General features: G+C 52.9%; 1 protein-coding gene across 4 annotated transcripts in view; it reads right to left on the bottom strand.

The window, feature by feature from the left end:
- The window catches only part of LOC142578600 (TBC domain-containing protein kinase-like protein), a 68,259-nt gene that overhangs the window by 48,242 nt on the left and 6,436 nt on the right, over positions 1 to 13,581 (bottom strand). For all 4 annotated transcript variants that reach the window (XM_075687996.1, XM_075687994.1, XM_075687995.1 and 1 more), the window contains 5 exons: positions 13,435 to 13,543; positions 9,349 to 9,418; positions 9,225 to 9,280; positions 5,149 to 5,210; positions 4,948 to 5,084 (listed from right to left, as the gene is read on the bottom strand). In XM_075687996.1, the coding sequence (XP_075544111.1) occupies positions 4,948 to 5,084; positions 5,149 to 5,210; positions 9,225 to 9,280; positions 9,349 to 9,418; positions 13,435 to 13,543 (434 nt within the window). The remainder of the gene's footprint in view (positions 1 to 4,947; positions 5,085 to 5,148; positions 5,211 to 9,224; positions 9,281 to 9,348; positions 9,419 to 13,434; positions 13,544 to 13,581) is intronic.

Consider the following 13,581-nt stretch of genomic DNA (forward strand, 5'->3'; position numbering starts at 1 on the left):
TGAGGGGACGCGGCACAGCTTGTGTACAAGCCTGCACGACGCCAGCCGTACGCCATCACTATAACCCAATATGGTGTATCCAAGGTAGGATATCCACACAAGGTTAACCCTTGCCGCCTTGGAGAAAGGAAGTAAATGGAAGAGAGAAGAAGACAGGAAAGATATAAAGTGAGAGCTAAAGACGAAGGTTTGAGAAGAAAGAGACAGGAAAAGGCGACTACCGATTTCCCCCGGGTGGGTCAGTCCGGGGGTGCCGTCTACATGAAGCAGAGGCCAAGGACGTGTGTTGCCTCTGCCGGGGGGCCTTAAAGGTCCGAACACCCGGCATCAGCTCAACCTCCAGGATCCCCCTTTCCCTGGACACGGCTGAGCCGCGCACGGCTACACGCGGGAGGGTCCAACCCTCGTGTGCTCGGGTACGTGGTGTCGCAACACACCAAACGCCTGCTTACGCAGACGCCCCTGCGGGGGTGATGTCATCAGCGTACAACAAGAACTTTATGTCGGGTACATCGTGTAAGCGCCATGCAAGTGGGATGAAAGCAATATTGAATAATGTGGGTGATAATACAGATCCCTGGGGTATGCCACGAAGAGGGACAAATGAGCCGACGGCATCACCACTGAGGCGAATTGCAAAATGTCGGTCTTCAAGGAAAGATTTGACAAAATTCCATACTCTAGGGGGAAAATGCAGCATGTCAATTGAAGCCAAGATGGCAGCATGACTGATGTTATCATACGCCTTTTCGACGTCCATAGCAAGGACAGTACGGACACTGTGGCTACGAGTTGACGATAAAACCGAGGATGCCAAGACAGCCAGCCCATCTTCAGTAGCTATGGATGGACGGAAGCCAATTTGAGCAGGGTGGTAGAAACCGTGGTGCTCTAGCCACCATGACATTCGTGTGGCTAGCATTTTCTCAGCAAGCTTGCACAACGTTGACGTTAGGGAAATGGGTCGGAAGTTGCCAAGGTCAGTCGGCGGCTTGCTTGGTTTCGGAATCGGGATCACAATAGCTGACTTCCAGCGTGTAGGGACAACGCCATCTAGCCATGCCTTGTTAATGGTGTCGAGGAGTTGAGGCAGCACAGCGGAACTCAGGTTCTTGTAGGCCTCATAAGTAATAGAGTCTGGACCTGGTGCTGTCTTGCAACTGGTACCATCTATCGCTGCAAGCAACTCAGGCATGGTGAAAGAGCTTGCAATCCCCTCGGAGTCTGCTGTAGATGGTAACCTGTCGATATGTGTCGGAATGCCTGCCAAGGAAGCACCATTGGCTGTTTGAGGTAACACGTCGTACTGCGGGAAAAACTTCCGGGCTGCTTCTCTGGCGAAGTCATCCGGCGACAAGCCAGCAGCGAAGCAGGCTGTGGCTGCCGCGTCTGGACGGCTGCCACCGTGTTCCATGGCACGGAAGGTTCGCCAGAGAGAAGCATTCGATGTCTTGGATGAAAACCGCTCACACCACGTATGCCAGTGCCTCCGCGAGAGGTCGCGTTCATATCTGCGGGCCTTAGCAGTAAGGAAATTCAGTCTTGTACGTGCTTGTGCAGAAGTGGGGTCTCGGGATGCTGCCAGCTCAGCTTGTCTGCGAGCAGCCCACAAGTTGAGCAGGCAGATATCCAGTGCCGGTCGATCGACGTCTACCCAGCTGATGGTTGTAGCTTCATTGAGCGCGCTTTGTATGCGGTCAACAAGTAATGGTGACGAGTCCACAGAGGTATCTTGGAGAACGGCGCGAAATTTGTCCCAGTTGACCACAGAACACTTGCAGCGCAATCGGCGGGCCTGCGACGGATGAAGGCCGATGATGATAGGGTGGTGGTCACTACCCCAGCAGTCGGGCTCCAGGTGCCAAGTGGGAGTGCCGGGACCCGACCACCACGTAAGATCCGGTGCGTATGTTGTACGTCGAGCTTGAGGCACAGCTCGCGTTGCTGAATCGGGATGGTTCAGTAGTACAAACAACGCATCCGCGAAGGCGTCCCGCACACGCCTACCTCGAGGGCTAGAAGTAGGGTACCCCCAATCTGGGTGAGGGGCGTTGAAATCACCACCAACTAAAATAGGACACGCTGGGTATTGGCGACGGACATTCACTAACCAGCCCAGATTAATTCTTGAAGAAGAGCCACCGGCTGGTCTTATGTAGTATGACACTACCACAACAGTTGCGTTGGGTTACTTCACAGCTACTGCCACTACCTCCTGATATGAGTTACACCAGTTTTCAAGAGAAAGGCAGACCTGAGGATAGCGCGTATCAACATACACTGCCGCCTTTCCTGGAGGGGCAGCTGTGTGCACGCGACGGTCACTCATCGAAGGAGACACGTATCCACTGAAGCCCGGAATGGCAGGCAAGGCGTTGGTTTCCTGTAGTAACAGGGCCCACACCTGCAGCTTGTTCATATGTAGACGGGATTTAAGCTCCCCCACTTTCGTGGAGAGCCCTCTACAGTTCCACTGAAGCACGCCACAAACACCTGTGCCCGCCATTTTGATTACGAGTCCAGGAGTTGCAAAATCACAGATGTCAGGTTGGATAACTGGCTGACCATGAACCGCAAAAGGGATGTTGTAGAGTTATCCGGCAATGGAGCTGAAGATCTGGTAGACTCTGCGACCGATACAGCAGGGCGTGACAGAGACGATGATGCAGCGGAATCGATACTTGTAGTGGTGCGAGATTCCACTGCACGCCGCTGACGCGCAAGTAGTTCACGGTGCTGTCGGAGCTTGGATACCTCCGCTAAAAGGCGGGCAATTTGATTGTCAACTGCTGCCATATCATCACGCGGATGTTCCGGCCCGCTCTGCTTCTGTATAACCAGCGGGGGACGGCGGTCTTTGCGAACTTTGTCACTGTAAGTCTGTTGGGAATGGGGTGCAGGCGGGTCGGGCTCGGAAAGCTCTGGTCAGTCGTCGTCATCCCACTGGAGCGCTGCAAACCTGTTTGATGACGGCACTGGTTGTGTAGCAGCATGCTGAGGCCATTGCTTAGGAATCCCGCAACGAACCTTCTGAGTGGCCTTTTGCTTTGTGGGACAAGTTGGAGAAGTGATCTCGTGGTCGTCGGTCTTGCAGAGTCCACATCGATAGGACACTGCGCCAACTAATACAGCTTCATCTGGCGCTGTAAATGGACAGGATCGGCGCATGTGGCCCGATCGGAAACAGTTGTAACAATAGACGACACTGGGTTTATATGGCCGAGGTCGTAGAATGCAGCCATAGTAGTACAGGCGGGCTGGGGGAGTTTGTGGGCCCTGCAAGGTGACGATGCATGAGCGCCCCTTTCCCATGTAACGTGCTTGAATGACACGGTGAGTAGGACAGTAGAGCTCACGCTGGAGAGCAGTCTGGTCCTCGCCAACGTCAACGTTGTAAACGACACAGCGCTGTAGATCCGAGCCCTCTACCAGGTACACCTGGACCGGCACGGTGACCTCGCTCGTTATCGAGAGACGTTGAAGCGTTTGCAAACGCTCGACAGCAGCCAATGTCGGGAGGCACACAGCGATGGTATTTGACTTCTTCCGGGCCGTGAAGCCGCAGAAGCCTGTGGTGCCAAGACAAGCGTCTAGATTTGCCTGAATAATCCTGTTCGGAATCTCCGTGAGGCTTGTGGGGGCCAGAGCTTTAATGGTTGCTTTATAGCAAACCGAGCCCGGTGTCGACACAACTGGGTGGTCAGTCGTTAGACAGGAACGCTTGCCTTGGGAGCCGCTGTTGGCCGAACACGAATCTGGTGCAGCTTGCTCCGAAGGATGCTTCTGAGAACCACGGGGCGCCGACGGCACAGATGGTAGCGCAGAAGACAAGTCCATAGGGGTACTCGGTTCGTCATGCACAACAACTGGAGCCCCATTCCCGATTGGTGTCTGGGAAGCCATCGCCAGGCTCCGCCCTGAAGGCAGATCACTCACGGTCTGATGTGCATTTTGGGAAGGCGATGGGTGGGCTGTAGCCGAAGGGCTTGGAGCAGGAACCAGGAGCTGGGATCCAGGCTCAGGTGTCAATTGTGCGGCCGGTAATGCCGTCGTGACGAGTGGCGCCGGCGAATCTACCACCGCCAGCGCATCACCGGAGGCACTAGGCCTAGTCCCGGTGTACAATTCAGCTGCAGGGCCGATGGAGCGACATTCACTGAATGTCAGAAAACCAGACTGCGCATGAGCATCCGGGGCGTCCTCAGATGTCTTGGGGTCCAATCTCTTGATGTATGGAACGTATTTACGCGGAAGGCGAGATTTTTCACAGGAGCGGTGAGCAGCCACCTTAGCAGGGAAACTTCGTCATCGTCTGTCGCAATTACAGACGCTGCTCTTTTTGTGAAGGACAAAACAACAGTGTTTTTTTTTAAATTAATGTTCATTTTCCATTTTTCACACCAAGCACCGAAAGAGACAAAGGAATCGTTAAATCGCATAAAACTATTTGCAGAGTCAATCACGTCGTATAAGACGCAATCGTCAGCATAAAGACGAATATTGGAAGAAACATGTTCTGGGAGGTCATTTATCACGAAGGCAATCGGCTGTCGCACTTCGCAGGGCCTCCCCAGTCTTCTAAAGTTGTACCCGACTATAGTGCCTGTAATGATAAGTTGTAGTTTTCCACAAGGTATATGTGAAGTGGCACATTGTGTCTGCCTTTTTACTGTATCCCTACAGTGCTTGTTACACTAGCCTTCCAAGAAGCATGCGCAAAGTGAAACATCTGTCTCGTCGCACACGTGTTCAGTTGCCCCCACCCACCCCACCCACCCCCACTTTTTCAGTCACTTCAGTCGAACTTCTGCAGTGCAGTGGTTAGCATACCTGGCTCGCAAACAAAACATTGCGAGTTCTAGCACCTACAAGGGATAAGAAATTTGTTTCCGAGGCCACACCACTCTGGTTGAGTGTTCCGTAGAATGGCTACCAACCTGTCCTTACCAAAGCAAGGTGCACACTTGAGAGGAGCCAGTGACTCGCAGCGTAGAGGCATGTGCTCCAAATGCATTGGCAGTGAAGGCACCTCCTCCCCAGCCAGTGTCACCAATGAATGTCGTAGCAGTTCTTGAGCCGACGGTCTGCACATAGTAAGGCAAGCTACATAAGTGGTGATCCTCATCTATTAACAGCCATAGATTTCACCTTTCTCTGGGTAGGATTTTCAGACATGATGAGATAAAGGACTTGAGGGAAGGGTCCAGCTCCTGTAGAATAAGATCATCTATGGAATATTCCTTTTATGTAAAAAATGAAGTAGCACCAAGTTCAAAAATAAAACAATTCTGATGGAGAATGACTCCACTGACTTCAAATCTCATTATTCGAGGATTGTAGCAGCAGAACTTATGGAACATGGACAGAGAAAGAATGAATAGGCGTGGACGCAACTGCACTGTCAACTGATTTCTTTATTGAAATTCACGGGCATGGGAGCTCTTTGGCCATACTTGGCCCTTGAGCCATTAAACACCACATATCATCATCAGTGAAATTCCCGGGCTTTTTATTTCGTCACCACATCTCTTATTTTTAGCTACCTCAGGCTTCTCTCAAAAAGGTGACTTCTTTTCTTGTCAAGGCCACTGACGGGGTGCTTACACATTGTAGTCCTGTTTGCCTTAACTTAATTGCCTCAAGAAAAATTTGTAAAATTAAATTATGGGGCTCTACGTGCCAAAACCACTTTCTGATTATGAGGCACGCCATAGTGGAGGACTCTGGAAATTTCGACCACCAGGGGTTCTTTAACGTGCTTCTAAATCCAAGCACACGGGTGCTTTCGCATTTTGCTCCCATCGAAATGCAGCCGCCGTGGCCGGGATTCGATCCCACGACCTCGTGCTCAGCAGCCCAACACCATAGCCACTGAGCAACCACAGCGGTTATTGCCTCAAGAATCTCCCCAGTTGGCCTATCATCGTTTCTCTTCAAGATTTGCACATCATGAAATTTGGGGGTGCTCGTGTGTACTTGGCTATCTTTTCCCTTCTTGTTCACTTTGCAACATTTGCAGTGCAAGGCTAGATTGCAGCCAGGAGTCCCTGCAGGCATAGAGTTTCCCACAAAACTTACTAGAGGGAACTCTGGTGCTAGTGTCTATGGGAGTTGCAATGGGAGCGGTTGTACCATTATGGGAATTATGGGAAGTACATAGATTTGCCTAAACTTCGTCCTTTTGGCTTTAAACGGCTTTGTGACTTTGTAAACTCGTCATTTTCAACAGTGTATTGCGTAATAAATAAATAAGTAAACATTAAAATTGCCCGACGCCAGGTTTTGAACACAGGGACTCTAGCACAGAAGCCTGATATTGAAACCATTAAGCCACGGACGCCATGTATTTACAAGCGAATGAAACGCCCTTATGAATTTATCACGGGCATGCCAGTGCCTTGAGACGCTTGGCGTGTTTTGATTCGGCCACCTGGACAAGCTCAATCGTTGCAATTAATAGCAATTGTACGCATTCCCGCCGTCTTCTGCACTTCGAAGAATATAGATTGCGCTGAAATATACAATAAGATTTATATAGCATAATATACAAAGCCACAAGAACGTTTGAATCCACAAGCACGAAGGTCAGACAAATCCACGTATTTTTCATCATTCCCATGGTAGGATGACTGCAGCGCCAGAGTTCCCTCTAGTAAATTTTGTAGGAAACTCTATACCTGTAAGTAAAGATGCGTGCCCTCTGGTGCACGATCTGGCATTGTGGTTTCTTCGATCTTGTCCTGTTCCGTCCGTCCGTCCGTCCGTCCGTCCGACCCGGTCCGACCCGACCGACCGACCGACCGACCGACCGACCGACCGACCGACCGACCGACCGACCGACCGACCGACCGACCGACCGACCGACCGACCGACCGACCGACCGACCGACCGACCGACCGACCGACCGACCGACCGACCGACCGACCGACCGACCGACGACCGACCGACCGACCGACCGACCGACCGACCGACCGACCGACCGACCGACCGACCGACCGACCGACCGACCGACCGACCGACCGACCGACCGACCGACCGACCGACCGACCGACCGACCGACCGACCGACCGACCGACCGACCGACCGACCGACCGACCGACCGACCGACCGACCGACCGACCGACCGACCGACCGACCGACCGACCGACCGACCGACCGACCGACCGACCGACCGACCGACCGACCGACCGACCGACCGACCGACCGACCGACCGACCGACCGACCGACCGACCGACCGACCGACCGACCGACCGACCGACCGACCGACCGACCGACCGACCGACCGACCGACCGACCGACCGACCGACCGACCGACCGACCGACCGACCGACCGACCGACCGACCGACCGACCGACCGACCGACCGACCGACCGACCGACCGACCGACCGACCGACCGACCGACCGACCGACCGACCGACCGACCGACCGACCGACCGACCGACCGACCGACCGACCGACCGACCGACCGACCGACCGACCGACCGACCGACCGACCGACCGACCGACCGACCGACCGACCGACCGACCGACCGACCGACCGACCGACCGACCGACCGACCGACCGACCGACCGACCGACCGACCGACCGACCGACCGACCGACCGACCGACCGACCGACCGACCGACCGACCGACCGACCGACCGACCGACCGACCGACCGACCGACCGACCGACCGACCGACCGACCGACCGACCGACCGACCGACCGACCGACCGACCGACCGACCGACCGACCGACCGACCGACCGACCGACCGACCGACCGACCGACCGACCGACCGACCGACCGACCGACCGACCGACCGACCGACCGACCGACCGACCGACCGACCGACCGACCGACCGACCGACCGACCGACCGACCGACCGACCGACCGACCGACCGACCGACCGACCGACCGACCGACCGACCGACCGACCGACCGACCGACCGACCGACCGACCGACCGACCGACCGACCGACCGACCGACCGACCGACCGACCGACCGACCGACCGACCGACCGACCGACCGACCGACCGACCGACCGACCGACCGACCGACCGACCGACCGACCGACCGACCGACCGACCGACCGACCGACCGACCGACCGACCGACCGACCGACCGACCGACCGACCGACCGACCGACCGACCGACCGACCGACCGACCGACCGACCGACCGACCGACCGACCGACCGACCGACCGACCGACCGACCGACCGACCGACCGACCGACCGACCGACCGACCGACCGACCGACCGACCGACCGACCGACCGACCGACCGACCGACCGACCGACCGACCGACCGACCGACCGACCGACCGACCGACCGACCGACCGACCGACCGACCGACCGACCGACCGACCGACCGACCGACCGACCGACCGACCGACCGACCGACCGACCGACCGACCGACCGACCGACCGACCGACCGACCGACCGACCGACCGACCGACCGACCGACCGACCGACCGACCGACCGACCGACCGACCGACCGACCGACCGACCGACCGACCGACCGACCGACCGACCGACCGACCGACCGACCGACCGACCGACCGACCGACCGACCGACCGACCGACCGACCGACCGACCGACCGACCGACCGACCGACCGACCGACCGACCGACCGACCGACCGACCGACCGACCGACCGACCGACCGACCGACCGACCGACCGACCGACCGACCGACCGACCGACCGACCGACCGACCGACCGACCGACCGACCGACCGACCGACCGACCGACCGACCGACCGACCGACCGACCGACTACCGCTTGCATATGAAGCAAGCGGTAGTTGGAAAGCATGGCAACATTGACAGCTGATCTGGGTGGCTCGCGCTCGACATTGTCTACCAGCGGCGCTCGAGACAAGGAGAGGCCAACGAGCGGTTTTGCACACACAGTGAGGCAGGGGGGCTCAGCTGCAGCGTACTGGGCATCCAACTGTGCTCAGGTCAGAGAGAAGCCAACGAGCAAGCTCGCGCCTACAGCAGAACAGGGAGGTTGCAATGAGGCGCATTTATCCGAGAAAGGTACTCAGGACAAGGAGAGGCTAGCAAGTGTGTTTACACTAGCAGCAGTGCAGGGTCACTGCACTGCAGTGTATTAAACACCATGCTGTGCTGAGGGCACGAAATGGCCCATAAGCGAACCGGCATTGCAGTTTTTAAAATATACTTTTTCTTGCTTGCTTACTCCTGTCTCTATCAGAATAAGCTTAACATACCTCAAGTTTACTATTGAGTGGGTCAGAATCCACCATAAGAAGCAGGGCATCTCCATCTGTCAAGAACAAAAGTGTGCCATTATGTACTAAGCTGTAACATATCCTGCTGATACAAGCCAAATACCTTCCTTGATGCAGGTGAGAAGTTTCGTAAAAATCTGCTCAAGGCTTGCTCCTTTCCATACTTCTTGGCCCTAAAAAGTTCAACAATGGAAATGTTTTCTGCGTTAAGTTTACAGGTTTAACACAATGCATTCAGTTTGCCACTTGTGTTCACAAAAGATAAAGCGGGTGAATTCTGTAAGTGTCCATGACATGGACTGTCTATTTCAGTGTGAATTGACTGGATGGAGCTTGAGAGCAAGCAATGTCGACTGGTGCCTGTCCTACTGCCCTCGAGCTTTATCCAATCAGTGCACGCTGAAATGGACAGTCCACTTAGCAGACACTTACAGAATACCCCCCCAGAATGTACACAAGATTGAGTAATTGGTAGGTGAAGTAAGTACCTATCAATATAGAAAACTGAAGCAGAGATGAACTGACATACTAACGCTTGCCCAGGCAAAAGTGCAGAAAATCCTCTATTCATTCATTTTTATGGCTTGTAAGCAAGGTTAGCACCACAACAAGTATTTTAAATCATCACTTCTTTCACTGCATATAGTAAAACCAAGCACTTAGCCAACAGAAAAATCAGACGTAACTGCTTGACTTGAAAACGAAAGTTCTCTGGTGCCTTGTGCTGTCAATGCACGTAGCACTATTAGCTGCATACAGTTGAACCTCGATATATTGAACAGCGCGGCGATCGCAAAATAGTTCGATATAGCCAGAATTATATACATAAAATCACATAAAAAACACATCAAAAACTTCAGCAAATCAATCTATGAACCAAGGGCGCAATCGGCTGCGCCACATGCAATTGGCCTAGGCCATGCCGACTTCGTCCGCCGGGAGCGCGCAGTCGATTGCACCGCATGCAATTAGCGTAGGCCGTGCCGACTTCGAACACAGCGCAAAGTTGGTGCAGTCTAGGCCAATTGCGTGTGGTGCAACTGATAGTGCACCCCGAACAACTATCCCCGATCGCGCCCTAATCATGGCGCAGTAAATACTCATTTGAAGCTACACACAAAGTAGTTATTTATTTGGCTGAAAGTACTGCAGCAGTGTAGCATACTTCTTACTGGCAGCTGCATGCTTAAGCAAGGAGTCCTCAACCTAGTCTAAACGATCTGCAAGCGATAGGCTGGTGCCTTCTATTGTGCCGCAGCAGCGGCATAGGAGAGCCAAAGCAACTACAGCCAACGTTCTTAGACATATCAGTTTCGCAGCTCCCTATGCAAGCCCACTGCCCGACTTGGTCACAGCGGCTGTCACTAGAACTACCAGCGCTGCAGTCTCGTCTTTCATCACACACCGCGCGTCGTCTGCTCCTGCTGCAATGTGTCGTTTGCACCAACTGGCCTGTAGTGCTTATCCGTCGGTAAATGTGGTTTAGATACACAATCCGAGTTTTGTGACAAACCTGCTGCGCATAAGTAACAGCAACTTTAGTGTGTCGATGTGTCTGTGTAAATATGTCTTGCAGTCACGTCTCCCTTCACGCACGGCGCTTAGTCCACTATGATTGGTGCGACGCGTCGTTTGCCCCACCTCACCTGTATAGCTTGCTCGTTATTGAATGTGGTTTAGCTGCCTGCTCAAATTTTTATGCTGGCACTGGCTAACACTCCCAGCAGATGATCTGCCGAATGTGCCAAGAGAGCACAAAGAATTGGGACCGATGTTTGGCCCCATTGCTGTTTGCATACGGTGAGATACCTCAGAGCAAGCTTGGAGTTTGCGCCATTTGACTTGCTCTATGGCCGATATGTCCAAAAACCAATGGCCATTTTAAAGGAACTGTGGACAGGTGATCATATGGACAGCGTAGCAATGACAACGTATCGATACATGATGGAACTGCGCCAGCGCCTGGAGGACACCTGCCGAACTGCCGAAAAACAGCTCAAGAAGGCGAAAATGGTACAAAAGGAGTACTACAACAGGAAGGCGAAAGCAAGCCAGCTGTATGTAGGAGACAAAGTTCTCCTGCTACTGCCATCGAACGCTAATAAGCTGATACTGACGTTCATGCTTCTCTAAAAGCATAATGAGGTGAATTACGTCATTGATCTTGGAACACGCATAAGGCTGTTCCATATCAATATGCTAAAGAAATACGAAAAGAGGTCAACGTGAGACGCCGAGCCTAATCAGGCTTCAGTGGCACGCGAACGCGTACCTTGCAAAGAAGAGGATCTCTCTTTCTTGCAGCTTCAACAGCAAGAAACATTTAGAGATGTCCAACTATTGGAGGAGATCACTGAAGAACAAAATTCGCAAGTCACAGACCTTCTAGAGGCCTACCAGAGTATACTGACAGATGTTCCTGGAAAGACGCACCTTGTACAGTGCAACCTCCAAGTTACAGTGGAGACATCAATTCAGGCCAAGCAATATCCATTACCACTTGCTATTCAAGTAACTGTGGGAAAAGAAGTGCAGCAGATGCTCCAACAGGGAATAATTGAGCACTCAGATTCACCGTACCAGTCGCCTGTGGTAGTCGTAAAGAAAAAGGATGGGGTTATGCGCCTTTGCATTGACTTCCGGAAATTGAACGAAGTCTTTGTTTCCGATAACGAGCCAATTTGCAGTTGGACATGATGTTCGCAAAATTAGGAAACTGACGCTATTTTAAAATTTTTTATTTCTCCAAGGGGTACTGGCAGGTGCCAATGGACGAGGAATCAAAATCAATGACAGCTTTTGCTTGTGCTTCCGGGCTTTACTAATTTCACTTAAATGACCTTCGGCATTAAGACAGTACCAGCAGTCTTCACGAGGCTAATAAGGAAGCTTGTGGAAGGCCTTCCAAACATCCACCACTATTTTGATGATGTGCTCATCGCCACGGAAACTTGGGAGGAGCATGTGAATATACTCCAGTCTTTCCGGTCTTACGGTGCACCCAAAGAAGAGCCAGGTTGGCTTCACTTGTGTCAATTTCCTTGGACATATTGTTGGACATGGTCCCCTACAACCGCAAGCCGAGACACTGGAGAGGGTTCAAGCTGCAAAGCTGCCTGAAATGAAGAAAGTGGTGTGGTCATTTCTGGGCCTTACCGGCTATTACAGAGACTTTGTCCCGAACTTCTCAAACATGATCTTGAATTGTAGCGCATTGTAGTGAAGTGACAGACAGAGATTAGAAGACTTAGACTAGACTTTGCGCTCGTCCTGTCTGCTTCTAGTCTCTGTCTGTCACTTCACGCTACAATTCAAGATCGTATTGAATTGGGATGGTTTAGGGGTAAGGATCAATGGCGAATATTTCAGCAACCTTTGGTTCGCAGATGACATTGTCCTATTCAGCAGCACTGGGGACGTGTTACAACAAATGACTGAGGACCTTAACAGAGACAATGTAAGAGTGAGGTTGAAGATCAATATGCAGAAAACAAAGATAATGATCAATAGCCGGGCAAGGGAACAAGAGTACAGGATCACCGGTCAGCCTCTAGACCATGCGAAGGAATATGTTTACCTAGGGCAATTACTCACACGGGACCCTGATAATGAGAAGGAAATTTACAGAAGAATAAAATTGGGTTGGAGCACATATGGCAGACATACTCAGATACTTACTGGAAGCTTGCCTAAAAAAGAAAGGTGTACAATCAATGCCTTCTACCGGTGCTAACATATGAGGCAGAAACTTCGGGGAGACTGACAAAGAAGCTCGAAAACAAGGAGCACACAAAGAGCAATGGAAGAATGCTAGGTGTAATGTTAAGAGACAGAAAGAGTCGATATTCTAATCGGCTGTGCCGTTGGAGCTGGGCAGGTCATGTAATGCGAAGGTTAGATAACCAGTGGACCGTTACAGTTACAGAATGGGTGCTGAGAGAAGGGAAACGCAGTTGGGGAGAGTAAAAGACCAGGTGGGGTGATGAAATTAAGAAATTCGCAGGCGCAGTTGTAATCGGTTGGCATAGCACAGGGGTAACTGAAGATCGGAGGGAGAGGCCTTCGTCCTGCAGTGGACTTGAAATATGTTGATGGACAGCAAAACTAGTTTTGCTATCATTAGTCATACGAAATTTCAAGCCACAAACAACAGTGGCTGGCATAAAAATTGGTGGACTGCTGCTCATACCAAGGCCAGCTCCAGAGTGATGACGCCCAGTGACCAAATGTCAGCTTTCGGCCCCGACAGGGATGGCCTCTCTCGAGTCAAAACTTCAGGAGCAAGGTATTTCGGCGTCCTGAAGTACAAATGCATGCGATGATCACAAGGGGCAAG

The sequence above is a fragment of the Dermacentor variabilis genome, chromosome 4 (genome assembly GCF_050947875.1).
Source record: "Dermacentor variabilis isolate Ectoservices chromosome 4, ASM5094787v1, whole genome shotgun sequence".
In the NCBI taxonomy this organism is placed as follows: Eukaryota; Metazoa; Arthropoda; class Arachnida; order Ixodida; family Ixodidae; genus Dermacentor; species Dermacentor variabilis.